Genomic DNA, 19,038 nt, shown 5'->3' with positions numbered 1-19,038 from the left:
GGAAGGACTGTAGAAAGCAGAACTTCAGCATCTAACTTTAAGTGTATAAAGGATCAGGTGTTTGTTAAATGTACACTGGGTTAAGTGTAGCTTTATTAGATCCTTGAGGGCAGTTAGGATTACATTTCACAGTGCTATTTAGAGTTCTGCACCTCTGTCAAATCTGGTATATTCAACTTCAGCCAGGATGGACTATTAGTGGCTGAATAAAACTCCACAAAATACTGGTTTATATCTAAAACTTGGGACAAATGCTTTGCTGACACAGTAATAAGAGGCACCATTCTGAAACAATTATTCTCTCAAATAATTTTTTTTCTTTCAACTAAAATGCAAAACTCTTCAAATCAATAAACTAATAATTTAGACAACTTAAAATAAGGAAACAAAAAAAGCCTAAGTGTCCAGAGGTGGTCATGAATTTACAAATGAAATTTACAAGGTATACATTTTAAATAGGAAAGATTTTTGTCCTATATGTCATCTAGTCCTTGAATAAAAGTATACATTTTAGGATTATTTTAATGGAAACATTTTAAAGTAATTATTTTCTGTAGTTTAAAATAAGGTATAACTAAATTTTCTTTAAATAATATTTGAGAAGTTGGCAAACCCTGTCCAATAAAATGTCAATCCATATAAAATATTTTTTAGCATATATCTTTTTCAATTGTACGTAACACAGACAGAAACCAAAAAAGCAGAGAAAGCAAAAAGAGAAAATATTTTCTTCAGTGGACACTATTTCATTATGAAAGCTTCATTTTAAGGGCTGTATTCAGTGGAAATGGAATGCTGCCACATCTTCTGAAATAATGGATTGTAAGGTTTTCCTCTGTTGCCTCAAAAACCTTTTGAAAAGTCAGGGCTTTGAGCTCAAGTTGTCAAAGTAAATGACCATGAAGACAATCCTGATGGTGACTCTTACAGACGCTGCGGCTGGTTTCCAATTGTTACAAACACAACTGCTCATAAACTCTGGGAAGTCACCCTCTGGGTTTCTTAAGGAAATTTCCTCTGGAGGGCAGGTCACAGGTCACAAGGTTCCCTAATGACGGTGCCTGACGAATACCCAGGTCTCCTCCCAGGACAATCAGTGCTTTGGTTCAGTTTACTTCCATTTTTCATTTATATATGTATATGTACATATATATACACACACACATATATATAAAAGTTTAACTTCTCTATTTTATTTTTGGCTGTGCCACACAGCATGCAGGATCTTTAGTTATCCAACCACGGATCAGACCCGTGCCCCCTGCACTGGAAGCTCGGCATCCTAACCACTGGACCACCATCCCTTACCTTCATATTTAAAAACCATTCTTTAATACTGCGATTTTTTTTCCTCAAACCTGGTATCTGTGGAAATCCCGTATGTGAATTTCACATAGTGGGAATCAATTAACAAAAATACTTTTTAATCAAAAGTATGGTGGAGGCATAAGTGGTGGCTGGACATTTTGGAAGCCAAACAAACCTTCACTATTATACTGGGTATTTTAGAAGCTAAGTAAATTTCTTCAATTACCCTGAGCTCCGATTAAAAATGTTTATTTTAAAAACTAAGAAAAAACTTGTTGTAAATGGTGACAGGTGAGATACATCAAAGTAAATTAACTGCTATGGTTTCAAAAAATAAAACCGCGGGAAAAAGAATTATTTTGTTCATTTTTTCCCTGAGTAGTAAAATAATAACCAAAAATATAACTGGAGTGGTTTCATGATAATTGAAGAATGAAGAAATAATATAAATATGAACTGAATCCTGTTGATTAAAAAAGAAGCAATTATATATTACAATGAATCTCTTTAACATAGTAGAGATAATCCAGTTTTCAATTCTTCTACCATAATTAGAAGTATTAACCCTTACAACACTTCAAGTAGATATATTCAATTTATAGAGCACAAAAAGTCTCTTCTTAAGGAGGAAGGTCAAGCTGAGAATCAGAATTCTTTAGTTTGTCTTCTAGATTGCATACTTAACAATCAAAATTTCGCCAAAATTAAAGAAAAGCTATTCAAAAACCCATGTCATACAGAAACAAAAATCTAGATAATCCAGGGGGATGGAAATCAGTCAGACTGTCACCTTGCTTTCTAGATGGTAGTGCTATGATAACATTCACTGAGCAAAAAAATAGCTAAGAGTGATACTAAGTTTACAGGCTGAAAAATAAAATATAATCAGATAATAGAACTAAATCATGATTATTTGTTAATGACTAGGCAGGCTGAACAAAAAGATCTTTTATTATACTTTCTTGTTTTCATTTATGACATGCCTAGACTTGTCTTTTAATCTCTAAATTTGTTTAATTTTTCTTACTAGTGATCAGATTCTCTGCAGCATTTAATGGAGGAGGCATGGTATGGGGTTGGGGTGGAGGGAGCAGATACTTTCCATGATTACTCTTTTCCAGCCTCTCACATTCTACAGTTCACCTAAATTCATGTGTGTGGGAAAACAGAAAATTTATTTAGCCATCCATCCTTTCCCAGGAGGTAACAGGGCATGGCTAACTAACCTCATCAGGTGGGGGAAAAAAATTACCTTTAGAAAAATGAAAACATTTCATATCAACAAAGACAAGGTTATTGCTAAAGTTCTAGGAAGGTGTTTTTGCTGATTAGACCTCAGAAGTTCCAAGCACATTTCCTTTTCCTTTAGTCTTAAAATGAAATACTACACAGCTTAAGCCAAAGAATTGTTCTGTTGTTAACTTTCATTTGCAAATTTATTAATGACGGAAAAAAAAAAAAGAGACTCATCATAGATAGGCAATTTGCATTTAAATTTAAAAATTTAAGGCAAAAAAGAAATAAATTCCACAAAAGAAGGATCACAGAAAAGTGAAGTCAGAAGACCCTGCCCATCCTCTCCCTGTTGGCCCATTATTCATCACCCTGGGCCACCAGAACCCTGATACCAAGCTGGCACCACAACCCTCTCCTCTGCTTCCACTGCCGCAGCATCATAAGACTGTGGGATCAAAGGAGGAACCAGCCACTGAAGGCGAAGTGAATTATGGTGAAAACGACCTGTAAGATAAAAAGCACATTTTCTGCTCCAAGAATCTGAAACCCGTTAACGAGAGTTAACGGTAAAACTTTCACCGGAGAAGTTAAAAGAGTTTGGAAATTAATTTATATTGTTCTCTACAAGGGGGGCTCAGACCGAATGACTTCTAAGTTTCCATTTCCGTAAAACGTAACCAAATACAAATTCAACTGTTCAAGGATTAAAAAAGTGATTCGCTAGACAGTAATTTCACTCAATGATGTCTCTTTCAAAGCCTTCAAGCAATCTCCTGCTATTACTTTCATTATCCTTTTATAACTCTATATAACTTATGTCTGATACATTTCTTAAAAATCCAACGTGATTATCAAGTTATTAAACTTTTGTGTCTTACAGGATCACAAAGAACTCAGGTAAAGAGGGGTGAAGAGCACTTCCACTGAGCCTTGGACCCCTGCCACATGCAGGTGTACGTATGCACACAGGTGCTATGGGCCGGGTGCAGCGCTTCATCCATGCCTGCCTTCTTGTGTTTGTCATCTTCTCTCTTTTTTGAAGAAGAAGAAGAAGCTTAAAATATTACATCACCAACCTTTCATTATGTTTAAGGAGTCCTTCCTTGAGGGGTCTCTGTCTGACACAGGGTGATCAAATTCTGCAGGAAAATAAACTACCTACAATTTGGCATCCGCCACTGCTTACAGTTCTACTACATACTGTAGTCATCTGAGAAACTTTAGGAAAACCCTTCAAATACTGTGATGTTTATTGCATTTTAAAGTATCCACAATCTTAAAATAATCCTGTTCAAATTCTTCTGGAATTCCTGTGCAACACACAATATCAAATAGTGAAAGAATGTTCGCACAGTGCCACACTTGAAAATACCATTTAGGAAACAACAGTTTAGGAAATAGAGGGTTTAAGGCAAGACATTCATTTGGAGAAGTTAATTTTTCTCAGTCATCCAGAGTGACATGATTATTTTTCCCTCTCTTCAGTGCCTTGGGACATACAGCATACATTCAGCAACAGGGCACACATATGACTCTATGGACATATGCTGAGGTCCTGAGTGCCCATTGAAATAATGGAAATATTTTTTGATAAGGCGTGGCCCACCAGGACATGGCATGGGAGGGGTATTTCGCTCCATTTCCAAGCTGGTATACAGGGAATTCCCTACCTAAAACCGGCTGATTTCCCCCCATGTGATCTCTTCCCCAACAGACACAGACCCCTTGATTGGTTCCCCTTAACATACAGAAAATAGCCATCAGAGTGCTTTCCTCATCATTGCTTTAATGATGAATGTCTAGAAGCTATTTCTTGATTCTGATTGCAAACATTGTTTGTTGTGAAAAAACTATTCTGTCCCAAAGAATTTTCTCTTTCATCAAACTTTTTGGATCGTGACAGCTGAACGTTTTCATGTGTACTCTTTCCTTTTTGTTTTTTTTTCGCTGGCAACAACAATAATACTAAGATACCAGCAAAGTGAAGGCTGTAATACCAGGAGCTAAAAGAAAAAAAAGGAAAAGTTTACTTTATTAGATTCTGATAATTAACAAGACCTAATTTGACATCTGTCACAACTGTCCCAAGCCCCTTAGGATGTGTATATTTGTTACATTATTCTAGAACAATCCCCCTTAGATGAAACTCAAATCATATATGCCTGTGGTATTTATAAAGCACTGTACACACCTAGGCCAATTACAAGTGTGATACTAGACATCATATTACATTCCTTTCTAAGGGTCCTAAGGCCAGAACTAAATAAAACAAAAATAAAAATTTACTTATTAATAGCTGCAGAGATCTGAAAATATCTCTCAAATCTGCAGAGTCAAATATTGAGTAAAGAACAGAGGTGGTAAAGACACAGTTAAAGCCCTGCCTGCTACATACTGTCCCTAATTAAGTTACAAGTATTCCAGTGACGTCATGCTGTTGTTGTGAAAGTCACTCAGTCAGGTCAGGCTTTTTGCGACCCCATGGACTATATAGTCCGTGGAATTCTCCAGGCCAGAATACTGGAATGAGTAGCCTTTTCTTCTCCAAGGGATCTTCCCAACCCAGGGATTGAACCCAGGTCTCCCGCATTGTGGGCAGAATCTTTACCAGCTGAGCCACAAGGGAAGCCCAAGAATACTGGAGTGGGTAGCCTTCTCCAGTGGATCTTCCTAACCCAGGAATCGAACCAGGGTCTCCTGCATTGCACGCGGATTCTTTACCAACTGAGCTATCAGGGAAGCCCAGTAATGTAACTGATAAGCAATATAGCTTTTTGATGGTTACTGTCACAAAATAAAGGTCACATTATTAAAAATATTATTAGAAGTATCATGCCTCAAATTAAATATAAACCAATGTGACCTACTGCTTCTATAGCTGTAAATCTCAATGTTCCTGAGACAGAATATCCAATAAATAGCTCAATCACATTTAAATATATGTAATAATTCTGCTAAAATGGAAACTTTAGCAGGAGTTACTTATGTCTTCCTGTATGACTCTTTATCATATTCAATTCAATAATTCTGTGACCATATACTCTTGCTGTCATTCTAAATGCTAGGGTAATAAAGAATTTATGAAAGAATAAAGCTTTTTATCTCAGGCAGATCACTATCTAATACGGCGGAGGGGAATTTGGTGGGTGAGGGAGAGAAGATAAATAGATAAAATATGGAATTCAAAATAATAATTTCTATCATGTAGAGATGACAATAATTCCTCTAGAGAAGGAAATGGCAACCCACTCCATTATTCCTGTCTGGGAAATCCCATGAACAGAGAAGTCTGATGGGCTACAGCCCATGGGATGACAGAGACAGGCACAACTGAGCGACTAAACAACATCAACAACAAGAGCTGACAATGTACCAATGAACTGTAAGAGTGAAAAGGGAACCCATAGTGAAATTTAAGTAATTGATTATCTTTTGATTGAAGAAATTAAGAGAATTAATAATTTGTTATAAAGAACAAGCTATACTTTTTTAACTACTTCATCATATTCTTTTTTTTTTTCATCATCATATTCTTTATTGTTCATCTTCTATAGGTTTTCCTTTTCTTTTGAAGTTAGCAGTCTGATAGCCTAAACTCTTGGTCCATGGACTTTATTAATAGCTTCGGGTGACTATCAGAGGATATACTGTCTTGGCCAAAAAAGTTCATTTGAAAAACCTGAATGAACTTTTTGGCCAACCCAGTATTTACTTCCGCCCCTAAAATATCTCCAGTGACTCGTAAGCATCTGCTGTAACGTACAAACCCCCAAACCCTGGCTCTCAAGCAGGGGGCTCTCACCACCCTTGGCTCTCGAGCGGGGCTGAGCAACCTTGGCCCGTGGGCCAAAGCTAGCCTGGTGTCTCTCTCTTTCTGTTAAATTGAGAAATAACTGATAAGTAACGCTATTAGCTTCAGGTGTGCAACACAATGATTCGATCTGTTTTATGTCATGAAATGATCGCCACAACCATGTCGTTCATGTCCAAGTGTAGAAAGAAGAGCTGCACTTTCCAGTGAAACTTCTGAGAGATCTGAAGCAGCAAGTCCCCAGGTGATAGTCCTCGAAATCACACTCTCATCTCAAGTCTGAACGGTGTTAATCATTCCATAAATAAACTTGAGACGGCTAGGTTTAAGATGTAAAAGTAAACTGACAAGGCACTTAACTGCAGGAAATAAGTTGGGTTCTGTTTTTCTAGTCTACCTAAAAGCAAGAAACTTTCCTAAATTTCAAAATATGATACAAATGAACTTATTGATATTTACAAAACAGGAATCAACTCACAAACACAGAAAGCAAACCTATGGTTGGTTACCTAAGGGAAAAGGGTACAGGGGAGAAATAAATTAGGAGGCTGGAATGAAAATACAGACACTACTATGTATAAAATAGATAACCAATAGGGACCTCCTATATAGCACAGGGAACTATACTCAATATCTTGTAATAACCTATAATGGAAAACAATCTTAAAAAGTGTGTATATATATATATATATGTATATACACACACATCCCTATATATTCATGAAAACCTTTGGTATACATCTGAAACTAACACAAATTGTAAATCAACTATATTTCAATAAAATTTGTTTACAAATTTCCAATGGCACATTTGTTAAGAGTTAACACTTACCTGTAAAACATGAGTGAAGGTTTTACAGAAAGAAGGACAAATGGCACAACTGTGTAACTTATTGCTATCTGAGTTGCTATCCATGTTATAACATCGTACAAAAATTTCAGCTGGGGAGGTTCGATGAAATAATGTCTAAAGTTATTTCTCACCTGAAATAAACAGAAATGTTCATCTTTAACAATGCTTGTGGAATCATACAGACTTCATCAACTGTTTCAAAGATGTGGAATAGATATAATTCTCATACACTGCTGCTGGGCATCTAAAATGGTACTGTTACTATGGGCAAAGCTGGTTCAGAGAAAACTAATACACCTATCAATAGGTATAATAACTATGGAAAGAGCATGGTGAAGCATGTGGGCAAAATGTGTGAATCTGGGTGAAGAGCACAGAGGAGCTTCTTTACAACTTTTCTGTGGATTTGAAATTGTAACAAAATTAAAAGCTTCCCCCCAAAGTTAACAATTGCTTGCTGCTGCTGCTGCTGCTAAGTCGCTTCAGTCGTGTCCGACTCTGTGCGACCCCACAGACGCTGGGATTCTCCAGGCGAGAACACTGGAGTGGACTGCCATTAGAGCTCCTGAAACGCTGCCGTGTAACCTGCAGAACGGGCGCACCTCGCTTTTCCGTGTTTCACTTTGCTGGGCCTTCCTCTCAGATGAACCGAGTGTGGGTGGGGCCTATCTACCTCCCTCAGCACGCGTGCCAGGCGCACCCACTGGAGCTCAGGGCTGGCCCGGACAAAGCAGCGAGGCTGCTCAGTGGGCGGGCAGCCTCCGCCCCCAGTCCTTGTGACTGGCCCTGCAGGACGAGAAGGCGTCCCCCATACTCACAGCTCGGGCCACCAGCGTCATCAGCACTCCGGTGAGAAAGGTCAGGTAATAGCCCGGGTACACCCCATGCCAGATGGCAGAGAGGAAGAAGGTCTGGGTGGTGGGACTCAAGGAGGCACGCTCGTAACACACCCTGGAAACCACGACACACATGAGTGATAAGAAGCCTGTCAAGCCCACGACCATCATTCTTTCAGTCCCAGTCAGGATTTAGGAAAACCACCACAACTTAGCTTGGCCATTAGCCTCAGGGAGGTTATGGCTACTATGAGGTTTATAAAAAGATTTTTCACTTTTGTCTTCTTATTGGTATCACCAAAATGATCATTTCTAGTGTATGGGGAGTCTATACTATGTAAAGAAAAACTTCAATAAATATAAAAGTTACTCTTATCTTACATTATTTTATTATTTTCTTCACTAACATTTAGGACTTTCAATTGATCCAACAACTGTACTCTACTGGGAACCAGGCTGTGCTTAAAAGTCTTCCTGTCACAGATGGAGAATGTACATGAAAATGAGATTTTCCTAAGGTATGAAATTTAAAATATAACAACAAAAATAAAATAACAATTAGCTCAGAAAATGTGCAGCCACTGGGGAGACTTCAAGGTACCATGAAGTGACGAGAGTATATTTTGGGTATTTCAAGAGGTAAAGGTCATTATTTGTCATAAATAAAGGGCATTACAGAGAATGGTGCTTAGAGTCCCCCTATCACAGGAGCAGCGTTATATGAAATAAACTCAAAACCTGGTAGTATCCCATCGGGAACAAGGAGACAGGACCCCTGGGAGTTTCTATGCACTGTCCTAAATTTGCCTTCTGTAGTCAGTCCTGTCTTCCCCCTGTGCACGGGACAACCTCCTCTTTATGATTCTTAACTCAAGTGCCTCTTCTCCCCACCTCCCCCCATCGTCATCCTCACTACAAGGACCAGCATGTGGAGATCACTCTGCAGTGTTTCTAACAAGACCTTGAACTCCAGCTGCAGAGTTTCAGTCTTCAGATCCTGCACCCAACATATAAAGGTCTATTGTACTGGAATATTTTAACTATTGTGGAAAAACTAATGCATACATATGGTGGCTATGTAGTCACTTTTGTTTGGTCAAATCTCCCATAAATGAGGGATGTACTGGCGATTTCAGACCTTGGTGGGCACCTTTCAAGGCAAGTGGAGAGGTCTGTGGTAGCTACATTAGGACTTAAGGCTAAACAGTTCTCAGGCTTGGTACCACCCTGCTTTGGAGGACAGTAAGTGTGTTTCCTGGTTAACACAAAGTCATAGCGTTCATTTAATTTAATCTAATCAAGAATGTGAACCCAGTGAAGCTCAGTCTCAAGACCCAGAGGCCAAAGCACAGCTGAAGACGGTTCTGGAAGGAGCTTACCTTTTGAGCCAAAGAGCTGTCTGAATATTCCAATTATCGAGAAACATCTTGAAACTTGTTGACATCTGAAAAACAAAGGAACTTTTTTCTTCGGCGGACAAAACAATGAAGCTTTTTAAAGGTAAGCAACATTTTACTGGGCTAAGAGTACACACTTGACGCTGACGATGGGGTACGGTCTCTTTCCTAAATACTGCTTTCTAATGGAGTAACATCATTCTACGAAGGAAGTTTACTGTGGGGAACACCCGTAAGGTGTTATAAATGGACTTCGCGCCGTCTTCTCCTGTGCGTTAATAACACTTACAGGGGCCATCATGGAATCATCCCAAGACACTCCTGCAGAGCACGTGAATGAGCAGCAGTGGCCGGTCACTGGGCACAGCCTGGATGCCCCACCTCTGGCACAGCCCCACCCCGTGCCCTCACCTCCTTCAGCTCCTCCCCTACCCCACTTCCGGGAATCTCGGGCCCTCTGGACCTGCTCCCCGGGAGGAGTGGCCTGCACATCTTCCTACCTTCCCAGCCCCTCACTCAGGCCTCTAAGACTGTGCTCAGCAGGGCCTCTATTCCTCCAGCCTCACCTGTCAGTACTGCTAGGTAACAACAAGGGCCACAACCCTGCCCCCCACCTCGGGCTGCCGCCCTTGACTGGAGTGCCTGGCTGCCTCCTACTGAAAACTCAGCCTACGGCATCATTTCCTCCAGGACACCTTCCCTGGGCCACTAGTCCAAGCTGGACTGCTCTGCCTCTCTGATCACACCCAGTCTTTCTGTTTCTCTGTAACCCCCACTGGGTTTGGGCCCAGATGGTACCGATCTTATTCACCAGATCCCCATGGCCTGGGGCACGCAGCTGATGACCGACAAATACTAGCGGAGTGAAAGAGTGAGCATTATTGTTACAAATCTTTCAGCACCGTTCTTGGAACATCATGCTGTAATCTACGAAAGCAAGTTATGCCACTTAAGAATCCTACGGTGACTGACTGCTTGATGATGCACTAACCTCTATTTGCTTGATCCTCAGATTGGAAATTAGGTCCCAATGGGCGGCTCCATTTTTGTCATAACCTCTGAATCCAAAGCCCGCTGCATTGTTGATGGCGTCGGCTGCGAGACACAAGGGAAAAGGAAGCGTTATGAATCTGTGTAACAAACTGCCATGCTGCCCCAGAAGACATATGTTATCACAGACTATGCCCTTTAACTCTTAAATAAAGTGGATTTATTCTCATTTTTATCTGATATTATAATAAATGGGCCTTGATCCAGCTTTTAGGATCTAACAGTTTTTAGGGCTTCCCTGGTGGCTCAGACGGTAAAGAATCTCCCTGAAATGCAGGAGACCTGGGTTCCGATCCCTGGGTCGGGAAGATCCCTGGGAGAAGGGAATAGCTACTCACTCCAGTATTCTTGCCTGGGAAATCTCATGGAAAGAGGAGCCTGGCGGGGCTACAGTCCATGGGGTCGCCAAGAGTCAGACACAACTGAGTGACCAGTACTTCTCAACAGTTTTCAGGATCAGTCCATATACACAGGAATCAACTGTGAGGTCTGTTTCTCCTGCACAGACGACCCTAGTTTTTCCTCATTGGTCCTGAACTACACATCCTCAAGAGGGCACCCTCCTGGCTACTGACATGTCCAATGCTAATGCAAAGCCTGTTCACACGTTACTTACCTAACGTCCATGCAAAATAGTACTTGGGTCTGGCAGCCAAAAGAGAGACGTAGAGATAGATCACCTTTGTCGGCCATGAAGCTGTGGCCTGAAAATGTTCATCAATGTTGTACTCCACGGGTAACATCTTAGAGATGGTCAAGTGGAACAGTAAGGAAAGTCCACAGACTAAGAGTTTCTGAATAACTGCGACCTGAAAGCAAGACAAGTCGTCATAAACCTAATCCATACTCCTTTTTCTTCCTTCCAGGTATTATCGCCAGATGACTCACTCTGAATATAGTTACTAACCCTGTATAACTCAGTCAAAATCCTGAACTCTGTCATGCTCAGCATTTAAAGCCTTCACTGTCTCACAGTTTGAATACATGAAGCCTTATGTCTACCTCTGGGTCATGGCTCAAATGACACCAGAAACCCCAATTTGTATTTGCAGGACTTTCAGTAATTAAAAAAAAAAAATAATAATCTAAAAGCAAACACAGGTATACACGATGATTATGTAAAAATGTTACCATTAATAAGTTTGGGTAGAGATTCCCCCCCACCCCGTTTTATTTATTTATTTTTACTTTACAATATTGTATTGGTTTTGCCATACACTGACTTGAATCCACCATGGGTGTACATGTGTTCCACATCCTGAAATCCATCCCACCTCCCTCCCCATCTCATCCCTCTGGGTCATCCCAGTGCACCAGCCCCGAGCACCCTGTCTCATGCATTGAGCCTGGACTGGTGATTTGGTTCACATATGATAATTTATATGTTTCAATGCCATTCTCCCATATCGTCCGCTCTTGCCCTTTCCCACTGAGTCCAAAAGACTGTTCTATACATCTGTGTCTCTTTTGCTGTCTCACATACAGGGTTATTGTTACCATCTTTCTAAATCCCATATATATGCGTTAGTATACTGTACTGGTGTTTTTCTTTCTGGCTTACTTCACTCTGGCTCCAGTTTCATCCACCTCATTAAAACTGATCCAAATGTATTCTTTTTAATGGCTGAGTAATATTCCATTGTGTATATGTACCACAGCTTTCTTATCCATTCGTCTGCTGATGGACATCTAGGTTACTTCCATGTCCTGGCTATTATAAACAGTGCTGCAATGAACATTGGGGTACACCTGTCTCTTTCAATTCTGGTTTCCTCAGTGTATATGGCCAGAAGTGGGATTGCTGGGTCATATGGCCGTTCTATTTCCAGTGTTTTAAGGAATCTCCACACTGTTCTCCATAGTGGCTGTACTAGTTTGCATTCCCACCAACAGTGTAAGAGGGTTCCCTTTTCTCCACACCCTCTCCAGCATTTATTGCTTGTAGATTTTTGGATAGCAGCCATTCTGACTGGCGTGAAACGATATCTCATTGTGGTTTTGATTTGCATTTCTCTGATAATGAGTGATGTTAAGCATCTTTTCACATGAAAAGATGTTAGCCATCTCTATGTCTTCTTTGGAGAAATGTCTGTTTAGTTCTTTAGCCCACTTTTTGATTAGGTCATTTATTTTTCTGGAATTGAGTTGCAGGAGTTGCTTGTATATTTTTGAGATTAATTCTTTGTCCACTGCTTCATTTGCTATTATTTTCTCCCATTCTGAAGGCTGTCTTTTCACCTTGCTTATAGTTTCCTTTGTTGTGCAGAAGCTTTTAATTTTAATTAGGCCCCATTTGTTTATTTTTGCTTTTATTTCCAATATTCTGGGAGGTGGGTCATAGAGGATCCTGCAGTGGTTTATGTTGGAGTGGGTAGAGATTTTTATATGATCACACACACACACGGCTTATTTTTTTCCACTATGCCTTTTCCCTAGTTTCCAAGTTCTAGGTATTTCATGGAAACTATTTTTACAATAAACAACTTTTACATTTCTTTAAACCTGAAAGTTCTTTTATGCAATTTTGTTCAAGATGACAGAACTAAAAGAGCAATACAACCAAGAAAACAAAAGATCTATACAAAAGATTCTGATGGAAAGAAAAGGCTGACCTTTACTTTTTTCTGGTAAGGTTAAATTACCTCGACAGAACCCAACTCATGGCGTTTTTGTGTTTTCAGGAGGCCAGACTATTTCAATCTGATTCTATATAAAGGAGATTCTACAGGCTACAGAGGAAAAGAAAGAAGTAGACAAAAGAAGAGGCCGGATCCAGATAAAACAATGAAACAAAATACTTGGATTAGTGTCCCACACAGGGATCAAATAATATTCCAATTAACTGCAATAATTCCCAGATAAACACTTATTTAACACTTTCTGTAAGGGGGCCAAAAGCAAGGCTCAAAGGCAAGAGTGAGAGCATGTGCCAGATTCCTGAACTTTATTCCTGCACAAAAAAAGCTTTATTCATTCTCGGGCTGCTCTTGTCAGGAGATGCTGGACGGTCAAGGGCTCTTTGCTGCAGCTGTTCTTATTCTCCTTTTCCTGGTCGTCTTTCAAAGCTTTCTCTAGGAAAGTAAGGCTACCTTTCCTTCACCCTCCACCTCCAAAATACCTAAGCTACACATCTGAATAGAAAGAGATTTGCAGCAGGTAATTAGAGGAAAATTACAATCATAAATGAAGTGAGATGAACCAAATGACCTCACACACAAACCTAAATATTGGATATATCCTTTTAGTAACATAATCAGAAATACCATGGCCCTTCGACTACACACCCTAGTTTCTAGGTCTCAGTTTAAAAACAGTTAACGTAACAGAAGTTGTTGCATGCTCGTGCTCAGTCACGACTGACTCTTTGCAACCCCATGGACTGTGGCCCACCGGGCTCCTCCGTCCATGGGATTTTCCAGCAAGAGTATTGGAGTGGGTTGCCACTTCCTCCTTCAAGGGATCTTCCTGACCCAGGCATTGAACCCACGTCACCTGCATTGGCAGGCCTGTTCTTTACCACTGAGCCACCTGGGAAACCCTAAAGTAACATCAGTTCAATTCAGTTCAGTCGTGTCTGACTCTTTGCAACCCCATGAACTGCAGCACTCCAGGCCTCCCTGTCCATCACCAACTCCCAGAGTTTACTCAAACCCATGTCCATTGAGTCGCTGAGGCCATCCAACCATCTCATCCTCTGTCATCCCCTTCTCCTTCTGCCCCCAATCCCTCCCAGCATCAGGGTCTTTTCCAATGAGTCAATTCTTCGCATGACGTGGCCAAAGTACTGGAGTTTCAGCTTCAGCATCAGTCCGTACAATGAACACCCAGGACTGATCTCCTTTAGGATGGACTGGTTGGATCTCCTTGCAGTCCAAGGGACTCTCAAGAGTCTTCTCCAACACCACAGTTCAAAAGCATCAATTTTTCTGTGCTCAGCTTCACAGTCCACCTCTCACATCCACACATGACCACTGGAAAAACCATAGCCTTGACCAGACAGACCTTTGTTGGCAAAGTAATGTCTCTGCTTTTTAATATGCTCTCTAGGTTGGTCATAACTTTCCTTTCAAGGAGTAAGAGTCTTTTAATTTCATGGCTGCAATCATCATCTGCAGTGATTTTGGAGCCCAAAAATATAAAGTCTAACACTGTTTCCACTGTTTCCCCATCTATTTCCCATGAAGTGATGGGACCAGATGCCATGATCTTAGTTTTCTGAATGTTAAGCTTTAAGCCAACTTTTTCCCTCTCCTCTTTCACTTTCATCAAGAGGCTCTTTAGTTCTTCTTCACTTTCTGCCATAAGGGTGGTGTCATCTGCATATCTGAGGTTACTGATATTTCTCCCGGCAATCTTGATTCCAGCTTGTGCTTCTTTCAGCCCAGCACTTCTTATGATATACTCTGCATATAAGTTAAATAAGCAGGGTGACAATATACAGCCTTGACGTACTCCTTTTCCTATTTGGAACCAGTCTGTTGTTCCATGTCCAGTTCGAACTGTTGCTTCCTGACCTACATACAGGTTTCTCAAGAGGCAGGTCAGGTGGTCTTGTATTCCCATCTCTTTCATAATTTTCCACAGTTTATTGTGATCCACACAGTCAAAGGCTTTGGCATAGTCAATAAAGCAGAAATAAATGTTTTTTTGGAACTCTCTTGCTTTTTTGATGATCCAGCGGATGTTGGCAATTTGATCTCTGGATCCTCTGCCTTTTCTAAAACATCTGGAAGTTCATGGTTCACGTATTGCTGAAGCCTGGCTTGGAGAATTTTGAGCATTACTTTACTAGCATGTGAGATGAGTGCAATTGTGCAGTAGTTTGAGCATTCTTTGGGATTGCCTTTCTTAGGGATTGGAATGAAAACTTATCTGACCTCAAATACCAGCTGGTGCACACACCCAGCTTAAACAGCTGAGCCAATGTGGGATTAGGAACCTGGAAAGGCAGGGGGTGAGGGGGCCTAAAGCTGGGAAGGCAGATATAACCCCCAGTTCCCACGGTCTCCCGCTGAGCAGGTGGACAACCCCTCCCCCATGCTGGCAGGAGGTCAGAAGTTAACCCTCAGGGAAGCCTCACTAGAGAAGAACCAGGCTTAGGGACGCAGGTCCACAGCAGGGCTGGAATGAATGTGGAGACGTGGCTGATGCATCCTGAGACGTGATACCCTTCAGCGCCCACCCACCCCCCGCCCCCCTTCACTCAGTGCCCAGCTCCAGGGACCAGCAGTCAAGTCTGGACACCCACGGCAGAAGACAGAAGTCTTCACTCAAGAACTCAAACAGCCCCAGAGAAAACACCTACAGACATCACAGCAGAGACTGACAGGGGTTCCCTGGAGCCTGCTTCTTACACAGTGAAGGATTTTCTGTTTGGACATGCTGAAGTCACACGTCATAGTCTCCTCTGCAGCTGAGTGTAGCTATGTGGTCACGAGTAACATGGATAACTTCTGTGGTGAACATCTTAGACCCTGGAGTTGAGGGAAACACCCTACGGATGGCAAACCTGGGAGTACTTGGAGCTCCAGCCCATGGAGCTGTCCTGTTATCCATGGACCACGGACACATGAGATGTCAAGTGAGAGGAGAACACAACTTCCCCCTTGTTTAAATCACTGTCATTTTGGTCCTTGGCTCAGCAGCCAAACCTGTACCTTAACTAATGCAGCTGAAGACAACCGGGAGGCCCCCAGCAAACGGGCCACTGGGGACCTGACTGACCTACCTGGCATTCAAAGAGTCTCCCCACCCCACTCGTAACACAAAGAGTTTTCTACTGTCTTTGAGTGATCTGTAAATAACTCCCATTGTTTGACTGTGTGAACTATGTACATATGGAATTTATCGTTAGACACATTTATTTGGTTTTGTTTCTTTGGCCAGACCCACATGGCTTGTAGGATCTTAGTTCCCTGACCAGGGACTGAACCTGGGCCCTTGGCAGCAAAAGTGAAGAGTCCTAACCACTGGACCACCAGGGAATTCCCTTGGAATTCTAATTTAAAGTATATTCAAACTGTGAGATATGCTGTTGTCAATAACCTCTTATTTATGGTGTGCAGAACCTGAAGGAGAGTGGCCTTTCGTAAGGGTTTTCCTGTAAAACACTCCATGACTATAAAGTATTTCCTCACTCCATGGGTAACCTTACTTTTGTTCTTTAATCATGGTTGTACTTCTTCAAGGCATCACCACTAGGTACTACATGGAGTCATTTACCTTGAAAAATGTTTTTAAAGAAAAAGATGGGTATCTTTTTTTTTAAAAGAAAAAGATAACAACACTGGTCTCCTGAAATAAACAAGGCTAATCAATACATGCTAGAAATGCTGCAGACGAATCTCCGGGTCTTACATTTGGTGATGGCTCTGTCCTTTCGTACTGTATCTCTTCTTTCCCATTTTCACCTGACTGCGTCATATGGTATGATCTGCCTTCGATGAAAGTGATGTAGTCTTTGTAAGAGCAGAGTGGGCCTGCCAGGATACCCATGAAGTTACAGTTGTAACTTAAATACTCCAAAAGACTGGGCATGCGCCTGCAACAAAGAGACACACTATGTGTAAGACAGACGTTTGCTTTGTGAAAACCAAACAGGAGTGATCAGCTCCAACCTCAACTCCTCCTACCATTTCCAAAATAAAGCAAGCTGTGATTTTCATCTGCCTCCAAACAATAAGAATCTAAAGGTTCAGGATGAAGGAATGATCAGTGGTGTTTCTGGATAAAAGAATTTCCATCCGGGTCTTTATGAGCCATGGCAAATGGTTTCTATCTGATTTTCTCATGAAACAAAGGCAAGGTGGACAAGATAGGGCAGAAGATTAATCTCTTATTAGTCACTCACTCACTCACTTGCTTAACAAATCTATGTGTGCCCATGCTCCCGGGTCTAGAGACACAGCAGTAAATACCACAGGGGGATTTTGCTTTCAGAGAACTTATGCAACAGCGGCAGAAAATCAACAATAAAAAACAAAGTAATTTCAGACAGCTAAGTGCTACAAGGGGAAGGGGGCATTTTATTAAGAAGCCAGGAAGGCTTCTCTGATCAGAAGATGAGTAAGGGAGTCGTGTGAATGTCCAGGACCAGGACTCCAGGCATAGGGAGCAAAGAGCCGGGGCAGGTCCAGCTGCAGGGAGGCCAGTGCAGTTGGAGGCGCTGAACTGGGGAGGCAGGTGGGACGGGTGTCAGTACGCCGAGGTGGGGAACACAGGGCCTGCCTTACAAGCCATGGTGGGAGCTTCAGATTTTATTCAGAATGTGCTGAAAAACTACAGTGGTGGTTGTGGTGGTGGTGTAGGGGCTCAGTCACTTTGCGACTCTTTGCAACCCCTTGGACTGTAGCCCACTGGGCTCCTCTGTCCATGGGATTTCTCAAGTAAGACTACTGGAGTGGGTTGCCATTCCCTTCTCTACTACAGTAGGGTTTTCAATACCTATGTTTTCAAAAGAACCCCTCGAGCCCCTGTGTATGGATAGAGGAGGGTGGAGGAGGGGCCACCAGGCAGGAGGATGTGGGATCCAGGGGGAGGTGATGGGCCTGGATCCATGCGGGGGACAGCGTCTGAGTACAGCCTGGCAGCACAGCCCTGGGGTCTGCTGATGGATGGGGGTGGGGAGCAAGGGAGAAAGGAGTCAAGGATGTCTCCCAACATTTTTAATTCAGTTGCTCTCAGGTCTGTCCAAATGGCACATGGTATCTACAGTTTACCAAGCGTTTCTAGCCCTCAAATGCAGGAAACCCGGAGAAAACCAGTAACACAGGACACTATGAAAATGCATCAGAAGTGTGTATTTTTTATACCTGAAAACCACCTCCGGGACTTACCTGGTGGTCCAGGGTTAAGAATCTGCCTTGCAATGCAGGGGATGAGGGTTCAGTCCCTGGCCAAGGATTGAACTAAGATCCCACATGCCATGGAGCAACTAAGTCCCTGGACCACAACTAGAGATCCCACATGCTGCAACGAAGACCCACCACAGCCAAATAAAAATATATATATATATATTAAAAAAAAAAAAAACAGCTCCATCTGTCAAGTCTGCCATTCAATGACAACTATAAACCACCACAAATAAAAGAGCAGCTACAGCTGGGGATGATAAGGGGGCTCTTAAACATGTTATAGCCCCATCTGCCTCTCTAAGATGACACGTGATCTCCTAAAAAAAATATGCAAACACTCTCTATGGCCAAGAGGAGCCAACGGAACCTCCTCATAAATGTTTTTATAAAAATAAAACGTAGAGAAAACAGTGCTCTGGTCCACCTGACACTCAGCTAGTTCACCACTTTCTCAAAATGCCTTTTAAATTTTTCTACATTTTGTTGTTGTTGTTGTTTAGTCACTCAGTCATGTGCAATTCTTTTGTGACCCATGGACTACAGCCCTCCAGGCTCCTCTGTCCATGGGATTTCCCAGGCAAGAACACTGTAGTGGGTTGCCGTTTCCTTCTCTAGGGGATCCTCCCAACCCAGGTTATTGAACCCACTCTTGCCTGGCAGGCAGATTCTTTACCACTGAGCCACCTTTCTACAT

The 19,038-nt window shown here is 41.8% G+C and overlaps 1 protein-coding gene across 2 annotated transcripts in view; it reads right to left on the bottom strand.

The window, feature by feature from the left end:
- Positions 1-2,714: 2,714 nt before the first annotated feature.
- The window catches only part of MBOAT2 (membrane bound O-acyltransferase domain containing 2), a 99,861-nt gene continuing 83,537 nt past the window's right edge, over positions 2,715-19,038 (bottom strand). For both annotated transcript variants that reach the window (XM_043469396.1, XM_043469397.1), the window contains exons 7-13: positions 16,849-17,032; positions 11,108-11,300; positions 10,433-10,536; positions 9,424-9,488; positions 8,027-8,159; positions 7,188-7,339; positions 2,715-4,547 (exon numbers count right to left, since the gene is read on the bottom strand). In XM_043469396.1, the coding sequence (XP_043325331.1) occupies positions 4,322-4,547; positions 7,188-7,339; positions 8,027-8,159; positions 9,424-9,488; positions 10,433-10,536; positions 11,108-11,300; positions 16,849-17,032 (1,057 nt within the window). In that variant the 3' untranslated portion in view covers positions 2,715-4,321. The remainder of the gene's footprint in view (positions 4,548-7,187; positions 7,340-8,026; positions 8,160-9,423; positions 9,489-10,432; positions 10,537-11,107; positions 11,301-16,848; positions 17,033-19,038) is intronic.

Source organism: Cervus canadensis, chromosome 5 (genome assembly GCF_019320065.1).
Source record: "Cervus canadensis isolate Bull #8, Minnesota chromosome 5, ASM1932006v1, whole genome shotgun sequence".
In the NCBI taxonomy this organism is placed as follows: domain Eukaryota; kingdom Metazoa; phylum Chordata; class Mammalia; order Artiodactyla; family Cervidae; genus Cervus; species Cervus canadensis.
This window is presented reverse-complemented; position numbering and strand designations above follow the sequence as displayed.